The sequence below is a fragment of the Dendrobium catenatum genome, unplaced genomic scaffold (assembly GCF_001605985.2).
Source record: "Dendrobium catenatum unplaced genomic scaffold, ASM160598v2 fragScaff_scaffold_621, whole genome shotgun sequence".
Taxonomy (NCBI): Eukaryota; Viridiplantae; Streptophyta; class Magnoliopsida; order Asparagales; family Orchidaceae; genus Dendrobium; species Dendrobium catenatum.
Window position 1 is genome coordinate 6,913,168 of NW_021319083.1, and position 12,245 is coordinate 6,925,412.

General features: G+C 36.8%; 1 protein-coding gene across 1 annotated transcript; it reads left to right on the plus strand.

The window, feature by feature from the left end:
• The first annotated feature begins 3,965 nt into the window (after positions 1-3,965).
• On the plus strand, positions 3,966-5,691 carry LOC110109268 (phenolic glucoside malonyltransferase 2-like). The gene has a single exon (XM_020840248.2). The coding sequence runs from the start codon at positions 4,018-4,020 to the stop codon at positions 5,536-5,538; it is 1,521 nt and encodes a 506-aa protein (XP_020695907.2). The 5' UTR covers positions 3,966-4,017; the 3' UTR covers positions 5,539-5,691.
• Positions 5,692-12,245: the final 6,554 nt, after the last annotated feature.

Consider the following 12,245-nt stretch of genomic DNA (forward strand, 5'->3'; position numbering starts at 1 on the left):
ACTAAACAGACGTCAATAGTAGATTCAATATTTTTTTAATTAAACGGATTATCGGGTTCGGTTAGGGTTGCTAGCAGGTCAAGATTGGGTTCAATTTTTTGACCCACTTATTAAACAGGTAGGGTTCAGATTGATCGGATTCGAGTTAGGTCGATTTTGGGTACCATCTCAACCCGACTATTAACCCATTGTGCCACCCCTATCTCTATGTATTGGATCTTTCTATAAAATTAAGATATTAAATTTTTTTGCCATAAAATTTCTAGCACAGAATAATTATAATAAAAAAATTATTTAAATCGCAATAGAAACCAAATCCTAATATTATTGAAATAATCAATGAAATTGTCAAAATTGGTGAGCATGAAATCAAGATATAATCCAGTGGTTGAAAATGATTTAAATTTTCAAAGATTTTGGACTAAATTAAGTTGAATATGTTTATGATAGATCGCGATGGGCATTTATGTCTTTTCAAGTAATAGGTTAAAAAAATATCTTAAAATGGGTCTATCAGCTCATTGTCCATTCCAACTTCGTTAAAAACGATGTGTAAAATATGAATTTTATTCTTTTTTTTATTATTGTTTTTTTTTTAAAAAAAAAAATTTTAAATATGAATTTTATTGTCTTCTTATAAGACAACTAAATATTTGGCCAAATTAGCACACTCAATAATTTTATGGACAAAAGAAAAATTAACAGTAAGTACCTAGACTTTCAATTTGTGTGGAAAAGCTCAATAGAGTGACTATTTTATAATGATTTATTGAAAAATTTTATCAATTAAATATGAATATATATAAGTTAAAATTTTCAAAATTATATTTTATATCTTCTAAACTTTGATTACAATAAGATTATAGTTAAAATGAAAATTTTGATGAGATAAATTGAATGGCAGCAAACATGCATTAATCCAAGTCTAATTAGTTATAAATCAAGCGCAAAATTAGAAATTACATAGTACTATTTGAGGTATCAAATGAAATTTGAATCATTCATGCTTACAAATAGAATGAAAATCTCATTGAGAGAAATTCAGTGAGCCCAACATTAGTAGACTTTGATGTCATTATGGTGCTTAATTCTTAATGAACGGTTTATGATCAAGGGGTTAACATAGATCATCATGTGTAGATATTTTAGATTTTTTATTTCCACATTCTTTGCATTGGGGGGTGGGGGAGTTGGAGTTAGATAAACTCTACCCAGTGACTAATGTTGACGATCATCATCAGTAATTGCCATGCATTGCCACCCCAAAAATCTCACTAGCATCAAAATCATTAATGGCCTGTGTTTGGGCTACATTTTCTCCGTTGTTATCAACCTCATCCCTGCTAGCATCCACTTGGTTATACACAATAGCCGACACTTGTGTAGAAAGCTATTCACATGTGTGAACTCCAACGCCTAGATAACTCTATTTTATGGCCCCTTCATTATTCTCAGCTACCAACATTCTGAAAGTAAATCATGATGCATCAGCCATGCTGCTCTCCACGTCGATAAAAATCCTCAACCAATCCACTATACTCCATCTCCACTATACTCCATCTTTGCACTCTTTCAATGAAGTCTGACTATCTATTTCAGATGTTAAAATTGGTGTGCCCCACAAATACATTAACTCTTTTGAAAAATTCTGGTGGAAACTTATAGTTACAAAAAAATAGAAGGCAATGCATTTTCTCAAGATTGTGAACTATGTAAGTTCTTCTAAATAATTATTTCACTATTTCTAATAGTTAGAATGTTAGTTAACATAAAAATTGTTGAAAATTTTAGCTCTAAATTATTTAAGCTTGCTCAAAATTAATTACAGAGGCTCCGTTGAGTTCCCAAAGTATCAAATTTGGATCTAGAACATCAAAAATTGTCTTAGGGCCCTAAAATGATTAAATAAGCCTCTTGAGGTCTGATATAGGTCAGGCATGTATGCTAATAGACCACCTCTTTATTATGCACGAAGGGACTAATTCTTTACGTGAAAAATTAGAATAGTGAAAAGGGTATGAGGCTTAGCTCAATAATTTCGCTCTTTCTCTCAATTGGAGAAAATAATATTATAAAATTGTTATTATAAATTTGATTTTTTTTTTTATAAATAATTTGGACAATGTTAAAGATCTTGGGATTAGTGATGATGGTTAGACGATAACTATCAAGCGATGCAGGTCTAGTTGGGGTAGCCTTGTAAGGATGATAATGATCGAATTATGACATGCAAGGTACATCAATTTGGTGACTGCGGTCAAATAACATCACACTGGATGGGGATAAATAAGCAATAACATTCAAACAATAACGTTTAGTAGCGATGAAGGTTGACATCGAGTAAACAAGGCTCAAAAGTTTCTTAGAACTCTTAAGCATTTTTCAAATGCAGTTGAATGTCAAGACCCCCTTCTCATATCAAGAATGTGACCTATTTATTATTCTCACATTTCACTTTCATAATCTCAGGCAAAATCCTAAAATACTTATAAGATGACCAATATTAATTATCTTTTATATAATCTAAAAAAATGAGTATCCTAAGCTTATTGGACTCTTTTTATTAAAGCACACATTTTAGATCCGAGCACTTCACATTTGAGATTCAAATATCGTTTGATTATTAAATTAATATTTAAAAAAAGTTAATAATTCTTTAAATGCTTATTTACACTTATTCAAACTCAAATCACAATATTTTTGGTGTGTTATCATCTCATTAAAATCTTTAATTTGACGATTATTTTTTCATCTAAAATTAAAGTTGAGATAATCCTAAATTTAAATCTAAATATTTTCATCTCAAATCTTATATTCAGATTAGGAACTTTTATTTGGTCCGTTGAACGTATGTAGAGTTACTTTCGGCCGGCACTAAGATCGCAGGCACAAAACGAGAAATACTGAGCAATACCAACAATAACGAGAAATACCATTATGTGAAGACAAAATACCGAGCAATGCCGAGTAATCCCAAAAAAAACATAATTTTTTTCTGGAAAAACTCGGTATTTTTTGGGATTACTAGGTATTACTCGGTATTTGTCTTCACAGAGCGGTATTCCGGGTTATTACCAAACAATACCTAACAATACCGACCAAATACCGAGCAAAAAACGAGTAATAATCCGCTGACCAAACGTAAAGCTACATAAAAGTTGTTCTCAGATTAGTGGATAGGCAGTTGATTAATTTGATCTAAAAATGTTTGGAAATGATATGAAAAAAGGTTATTTAAAATTAATTTTAATGTTTAAAATTTAAAATTTCATTCTAATATAATTTTGATTGAAATTTACTAAAACTATAATAAAATATTATTTTCATCCCCATTACATCTATATTAAATGATCTAAAAAATTTAGTTAAAATATATTTATACATGTTCATTTTAATTAAAAGGCTTTTGTAAATTATTATTTAATAAATTAAATTACTAATATTAAAATAATATTTATTTAATATTACCTCCAACCAATTCTCTCCTTATTTCTCTCTTATTCTTCTAGTCTCTCTCTCCCATTTTCTCTCTTTGCCCTCTCACTTATTCTCTTTCTCTCCCTATTTCTATTATTTTGTTTATTTTAAATTTTAATGACAAATGATATGAATTATTCATAATGCGCCAAATCATTTGATTATTTTATCCTTTTTTAAATACATTCCTTTAAATAAATTTTAGGAATAACATGATGTTTTTTAAAAATTGAAATTTCCCACCGATGCTTAGTTTGGTTGATGGGCGAGTACGATTGGCCGGGAACCCCCTAACCCGTGCTCGATTCCCCTCGATTGTCAGCGACTCTTAAGTGTGGCCCAATCAAATGTGGGCAAAGAGGTTTCAAGGATGGGTGTCATTAGTCGCGCTTTTGGATGTGGCATCAGGTGGATACCCTATTCCAAAAAAAAAAACCTTTCTCTCTCTCTCTCTCCATCCTTTTTCTCTTTCTATCTCTCTCATCTCTCTCCATCATTTCTGATTTCTCTCTTCTCCTTCAATATAATAGACCAATTCATATGGCCCATTCAGACCACAGTTTGACGAATTTACTTTGTTTAATTATTTTAATAATCACAAATCTTTCACTTAATTATATTTTAAACACACTACTTTTTAAAATTCGTCCATTTATCCACCCTCCGACGTCCTCCACAAAGCGTGAAGAATCAGCCATGAAGTTCGCCGAGTCGGTAAAAATCCTCGACCAATCCCTTGTATCTCCCCCGCCGCTGTCCTCCGGCGAAGTCCGATCATCTCTCCCCCTCACCTTTTTCGACATGTTCTGGCTCAACTACAGCCCCGTGGAACGCCTCTTCTTCTACCAGTTCCCCTATTCCGCTGACCACTTTCTTGACTTCCACCTCCCTATTTTCAAATCCGCCCTATCCGTCGCTCTGTCCGTCTTCTACCCTCTCGCCGCCACCATCCGCCGCCGCCAACCTGATGGTCATTTCGAAATAGCCACTACCGACTCCGACTCCGTCACCCTTACCGTCTCCGAATACGAAGGCGCCGCCTTCGATTTCCTTGAAATATCCGGCGACCATTCTCGGCCGGTAGAGAAGCTGCTCCCGTTGGTTCCCCGACTTCCTATGTCCCCCGAAGAACAGCCACTTCTCTCTGTACAGGTCACTCTGTTTCCAAACTACGGCCTTTGCCTTGCCATCGCCGTGCATCACGCAGCCTGCGACGGGTTCAGCTCGATGCAGTTCGTCAAGTTATGGTCCGCCGCCGTAGCCGCCGGTTTACGACCGGATGGGTCAAGTCCCCAGCCGCCAGCTCCTGTCATAGACCGAACCGTGATTCCCGATCCTCGAAACCTGTACTTGCAGATGGAGAAGGGCGTCCTAGATGAGAGAGCTAAGGAAAAGAAGGTGACCTCAGGAATCGCCGGCAGCGTTTTCGCCACCACGTTCACCCTTTCCGCGCCGGAGATTGGTAGGCTCAAGAAGCAGATGCAGGTGAAGGCAGCTGAACAGGGGATGCGCAGTTTCCATTGTTCTTCTTTTGTGATCTCTCTTGCGTATTCGTGGATCTGCTTGCTGAAAACACGTCGCATAACCGACGGCGACGGCGCAGCGCACGTCGTCTTTGCGGTGGACTGGCGACGGAGGATTCGTCCGGAGATTCCGGCGAACTATTTCGGAAACTGCATCAGTGGATGCTTTGCGAAGTGGGATGCTGAAGAACTTTTGGCGAAAGATGGGATTTTGGTTGCCTGCGCGGCCATAGGGAAGGCGATTGACGACTTGGGAGATGACGCTCATGAGAGTATGGATGGACTGGTAGATAGGATTGGAAAGGTGGTGCCATGGCGGCCGTTGACGGTTTCGGGGTCGCCGAAGATGGGTGTTTACGAAACAGACTTTGGATGGGGGAAGCCGAGGAAGGTGGAGGTGATTTCGACGAGAGAGACGGGAGCCGTGGCGTTGGCGGAGAGCAGGGATGGAGAGGGAGGGATAGAGATTGGAGTTATTCTACCGGAGGAGGATTTAAAAGCTTTTGCTAAGCATTTCGCCGCCGGACGGGATTGGTGAAAAGCTCTATTTTTCGCCGTTCATGGGACGAAGGAGGACGGCCGGAAAAAAATATGATCTTTGATATACTCATATACTATACTTTACGCTTTGATATACTGTACTCTGCGCTGAATTATGTATTGGAAAAGAGGAGTTTTTTTTTTTCTTTTGCATTTTATTTGAAAATAATGGACGGTGCGCAGGCTTTTATTTTAATGAAATAAAATTGTTATTTAGTCTGTTTTAAGATTGATATTAATTGTTGAACATTATTGGTGGTAAGTAAAATTACTAAGGATAAATTTCCCAAAATATTTTACACTTCTTTAAAAAAATTTATGATAAAAAAATATTTTAGTTTAATTGTAGTGTAATGTTTATGAAAAGTTTGTATGTGGATTTTTGAAGAAAAAATATATTTTTCTGATTAATTTTAGAAGATTTATTATTTTCACACTAATTATATTAATAATTTTAGAGCAATAATGGACTCAAAGCCTTTATATTTTGATAATTTGTTACAAAATTTGATGCAATATTTGAATTAAAAGTTCTAAATCAAGCAATTGAAGCATTGAGCTTAGCCCTCAATTTTTTCAAAAAAACAAAAAAAAAAATCATATTTATTTACTTCAATTGATTTTGAAAGTTTCAGTCATAACTTGTCTTTCAATTAAATTTTGAATAAATTTTTTGAATTTCATATGAAATTCTTAAATTTTAAATTTTTGTTAGAACCAAAAATAAATTAAATTTCTATGATGTGCATCATGAACTAAATCATAAATAATATTTTTTTTTCATGAATATTAACTTTGTTAATAGTATTATAATAAAATTTTAATCACAATTGAAATTAAATCTCAAATTCAATGAAATACTTGATGATATTGTCAAAATTAGTGAGATTTAAATCAAGATTTAGAATTTGCTTGGGACAACTTCAGTTTTTTATAAAGCTGAGATGATTGTAAAGTTACTATGTATGAAGTAACTTTTATGAAAGCAACTGTAGAAAGCAACTTAATAGCATAATTTTTTTTTTGAAAACAATGAAAAAGAAGTTGTCAAATAGAAATTTTGGTTGTAATATGAAAAGCAAAGTAGTAAGAAAACTGTTCAAAATTATTTGGGACAGCTTTCTTACTGCTTTGTAAAATTATTGCAGAGAAATTAACTTTTTAAAGTTATTGTAGAAAGCAATTTCACATTACAAAAATTTTTGAAAGCAGGAAAAAAGCAGCGGATAAACAAAAATTATGGTTATTATCTCAAAGCAAAGTAAAAAAGAAATTATATCAAACGAAACATTAATCCTATGATTGAAAGTGATTTTAATTGTGATAATTTTTTGACTAAATTAAGTTGAATTTGTTTATGATAGATTGTTGTGGGCATTCATGTCTTTTAAATTAAGAGATTAAAAAAATCTTAAAATATTGGAGCTATAAGCTCATTGTCCATTCCAACCGCGTTAAAAACGATTTAGAAAATATAAATTTTATTGTCTTTTGTAAGACAATTGAATTAGGCTAGAATGTTTGGCCAATTAGCACACTCAATATTATTTTGGGCAAAGAAAAAAAATGATAGTAAGGACTTTGACTTATCAATTTGTGTGGGAAAACCTCAATAGAGGGACTATTGTATAATGATTTATGATATTTTATTTAAAAAAATTTATATGTATGAATCTTAATATATGTAACTTAAAAATTTTTTAAGTTAAATTTTTATCATTAGAATTTCAATTGGTTTAAAAATGCCTTTATATGAGTAGAAATAGTCATAAATCAAGTACCTAAAATACCATTAGAAATTGCATAACATTGTTTGAGTGATTAAATAATCTTCAAACCTTCAAGTGCTTATACTTAGTTTAGAATCTTGATGAAAGAAATTTAACAAGCTCAACAACAATAAATTTGGATGACATTAAGCTACTCAATGCTAGCAGACCATATGAAAAAATATTTTAAAATTTTGAAGTCAGACAGTTGGTGGACTGGCAGAAATCCGTCGTTAGTTGGTGGACTGGCAGAATTCCAGCATTAGTCGACGACCTGGCCGAAGCATTGCGGTGGTCGAGGAGTCTGGTGGAAAGAGAACTTGAGTTTCTATCTCTTCATTCTCTTCCTTGCTTTATTAACACTCAATGAATAATGAAATGTGATCTATTTATAGTTTCTGAGAGTGGCATGACCACTAAATAGGGAGGAGATCAAGGGCAAGTTGGAAGTGGTTTGAATGAAAGGCTGATGTTGATCACCTTGATATTGGATCGTTTATTGGGCATTTAAATGTCTTAATGATATAAGAATTTGACAATCTTAGGCTCGTTGGATTTTTCTCATCAAGCCGCTCGATTTGACTACAAGCATGTCACGTTTGGAAATCGTTTGGTCATCCAATTTATGGTTTGAACTTTCCATAGGCACTTCGGGTCTTCGATTTGGTCCCATTTGGGCTCGGATTAAGTTGAATTTGGTGGCTTTGGGTTCGTCTTTTCGAGACGTTCAATTCAACTATAGTTTGCTAAAAGCAGAGTTCATATGATCCCGAATTTAATTTCAAAAGTTTCTAACTTAATTTTGCCTCAAGATTCATGACCGATCAAAATACTTTTTTGATGATATATCAATAGTATATCTCGTTGAGAAGGGCACAGATCATTAAAATTATTTTGATTAGAGCTCAATAGAAATCAAGCAATTTGAATGATCAAATAATTGATATGGGCATTTATGTATTTTCAATTAAGAGAAAAAAAATTAAAATTGAGCTATCATTAAGCTTATTGCTTATTCCAACTTCATTAGTAACAATGTGGAAAATATTAATTGTATTGTCTTCTTATAAGACAATTGAATTAGGTAGGAAATATTTGGCCAAATTCGAATATTCTTTTCTTTTTTGTGGGCAAAGAGTAGTTAAGAGTGAACTAAAGACTTTTCAGTGTGTGGGATAAGAGATTAATAGGGCCCTATTTTATAATAATTTATGATATTTTATATTAAAAATTTCATTAATTGAATTAAGTTAAAAAAAATTTTAAATTAAATTTATTATCTTCTAAAATTTGATTTCAACAAAACTACCAATTCAAAAATTCCATTTATCTATGTCCAAATAGTATAAATCAAGCATTTAAACTATAATTATAAATTAAATTGCATAATATTGTTTCTGAGTGACCAACTTCCTCTGCTAGGGTTTCCGCCGTCACAATGAGTTTTGGCGTTTTGGTGGCTGTTCCTTCCCGTTTTTCTTCAGTTTTTTTGGTGTTTGTCTCATGGCTTCCACTCGCCTTCGTGATCCCGGTTTCCTGAAGGGGGCTGCTGCGCCTTTATCTTTTAAAGACGCTTTAGCTGGTAGTTCTTCTACTTTTCCTGAGTTATGCGTTTCTTCTCATCGTGGTTTGCCGGCTCTATTGATTTCCGAGGAAGAAATTCGTTCCCTTGCGGCCCCTTTTGATTTTTCTTTGGTTGGTCGTTTTCCGGGAAGGCGTCCGCTGGTTGATGCGATTCAGAATTTTTGTTTTAATTTAAAGCTGATTGGAGAATTCTCGGTCACTGTTCTTAATCACCTGAACGTTTTGATTAAGTTAGTGAACGATTTTGATTATTGCTGTATGTTTTCTCATAGATCTTACTTTGTGAAAAATTGTTTTAAGAAAGTGGTGAAATGGTCTCCCAATTTGGATGTTGAGGTGGAGTCCCCTATTGTGCCGATTTGGGTTTCTTTCCCTCTTCTTAGACCTCATTTGTTTTCTCCTAGAATCCTCTCTGGATTAGGTTCTCTTTCGGTAAACCTCTCAAGTCGGATATGGCCACTGCTTTGGGCTCTCGTCCGTCCATGGCGCGTATCATGATTGAATTGGATGTTAAGAAGAAATACCCTGATAAAATTTGGGTTGGTTCTGTGGAAATGGGCTATGTTCAATCGGTTGTTTTTGATGACATTCCGCTATTTTGTATGCATTGTCAGTCCTTAATTAGGTCACTCTAAGGATAACTGCCCTATTTTACATCCTATTGCTAAACCTGCGGTGGCTTTGTCTGAGAAATTGGATGTGATTGTTGGTAATTCGAAGGTGGTTAATGATGTACTGGATGTTGTCGTTAAGGATTCTAATGTTGCTGCAACTATGGTATCTCATAATGCTTTACATTATGTTCCGGTGATTAATTTTCCTGCGGTGTCAAATAATCTAGCTCCAGGCTCTGTGTCGAATTCTGATGTTGGTTTTGGGGCTTTACCTTCTGGTGAGCTGTCGGGGTGTTCCCCTGTGGCTGGGGGCCCTGTTGCTTTGGCTGGTGGTCATTTAGAGCCTGGCATGAATTCTCCTGTGGGTGTTGTTAACTGTAATAGCCCGGCTGTGCTTGATGTTGGTGTCAATTTGTTGGATATTGATGTTTCTTCGTTGTCTCCTAATGTCATTCCTTTTATTCCCTCGTGTTTGGTGGACGGCTTTGGTTCGTCGGATGTGATTGTGGACTCTTTGGCGGTTGGTCTGGTGGCGGAGTTGGTAAGCACCACCTTCTCTTGCCGAGGGTGGAAGGGGGTCTGGTGGTTCGCCTGTTTTGGGTGTTGTGGAACCAAATGGGTGTGGCCAAGTTTTTAATAAGTCAGAAGGTGGTGCTGCTGTTAATTCGTCTGTTGAATCTTTTCCTGTTGGGTTTGAGGCTGAGCCTCCCACTACGGGAAAACACGCGATTACTGTCGGATTTTCCGGCGGAAAATTTTGCGCCGGTAAGAACGGCGCAGGTAACGGCGAATTATTGCGACGAAAACCTTACGACGCATTTTCTGGCGCAAAGTACGCCGGAAACCTTCCGGCGGCCCATGCGCCGGTCTATGCGTCGGTAAAACGAGCTCTGAACCATTTCCGTCGCACGTTACGACGGAAAAATACCGGCGCAAATGACCGGCTGATATTGCGCCGGAGTATTTAAACTCAACGAATTATTTCAAGCGCAAATTGTGTCGGCAATGTTACCGGCGTTTAAGCCGTCGGAAAGTCCGCCGGTGAAAGACCTATTTTTCGTCACCGAGCCCCTCTTGCCGCTCATTCGTTTCCTTCCGTTCTCTCACCTCGCGTGTTTCGCCCGTCGCCGTCCGTCGTTCGCCATGGATTGACGTCGCCGACGGTTACCAGACTTCGCCGTCGACGGTCACCGGACTTCGCCGAGCATCCTCTCTTTCCTGCTCGCGCGCCGCCGAGGGTCGTTCTTCGCCGACGGAAGGTATTTTGTTTCATTTTTTTTCCTATTTCGGTTGGATTACATATAGGATCAGCCTTAAGTCCATATCTTTTTGCTTTAGTCATGGATGTTCTCACTAGACATTTGCTAGAGGATGTACCTTGGTGCATGCTTTTTGTTGATGATATTCTTCTTGTTGATAAAACTAGAGAGGGAGTTGAAGGTATAACAGAAGTAAAGCGGGCTAGGAGATATGCAAAGTTTGATCCTTTCATCATTGCTAGTCGGAAACTACCGGCGCAGATTCCGGCGCTGTGTCCGCCGCTTATTTCCGGCGAAGACTTTGTGCCGCAAACAAAACCGTCGGTTGTCTACAGTGAACTTGCTGAGTTTTGTTCGCCGGTACTTACCGGCGGAAGAGAAGACGGAAACTTACCGGCGCATATATATGGCACCGGAATTTATCGGTTGGGAGTCGTCGGCACCAATCCGATTTTTTGCGCTGTTAATGCGTCGGAAAGTGCGCCGGAAAACTTTCCGGCGCATTAGATTCGTCGGAAAAAATTTATCGACGCGACCTAAACCGGCGTAGGAATTTCCACCGAAACGTGCGTCGGAAACTTATATTTCTGTCGGATTTCTGTGTGTTCCGACGGATTTAGTCCGCTGGTAATGACGGGTTTTCCTGTAGTGGATCCGTCATCTAGTGTCAGAGAGGAGTGTATTCCTATTGTCAATAGGTTAATTGAGGTTCTAGTAAATGAGATTGATACGCAAGCTATGGCTAAATATTTGGGTGATTCTTCTGGTGTGGAGATTAGGGACCAGCTTAATTGGCTGAATGTTTCGTCGGATGGTGAATCAGAATCTGACTCTTCTGAAGGTGGTTTGGTGTCTGAGAATGACAATGATTTCTCTCTGGTGTGTGCGAGACCTTCTCTCATTGGTGCAGCTCGGGGGAGATTTTGGCGGAGAGGCCGACGTAGACGATGATTTTTCGTGGCATTATGGTTTCCGTTTTTTTTTTTTTTCTCTTGGTGTTATCCTCGGGAATTATATGCTTTGTGGTTGAATTTGCTGTTGCGGTGGGCTAAGAGCAATGATGTGGTCGGGGCTCGCGTCCCGATTGTTTTGATGGTGGTAACCTTTAGTGTGGCTTTTCGGGACGATTTTTGGACATTGTCTACACCTTACTGGACGGTCCGTGCGAGGTTTCAGAGTCGCTGGAAGCTTCGGCCGCTTACTGAGCCCGCTTTTGGCTTTTAGCTTTTAGCTTGTTTTTTTTTTTTTAGCTCGCCTTTCTATTTTATTGTAACCTTTTTGGATTGTTTAATATATGTTTTCTTAAAAAAAAAAGTATGTGATAAATAATGTGAAAGAATGTTTTGAATTCCGGACTAGTTCAAGAGCAGAGGAACTAAAGAGTTCTCTTGAATTTTTCAGCTATCATTATCGACGACCACCACCAATAATTACTACAATCATCTCTAGACTTTTATGAGGATCTAATCTTATTGTTAG

What these genes read in the sequence shown, in the direction of transcription:
- LOC110109268 (XM_020840248.2), top strand. Translation starts at nt 4,018, where the DNA reads ATGGCCCATTCAGACCACAGTTTGACGAATTTACTTTGTTTAATTATT.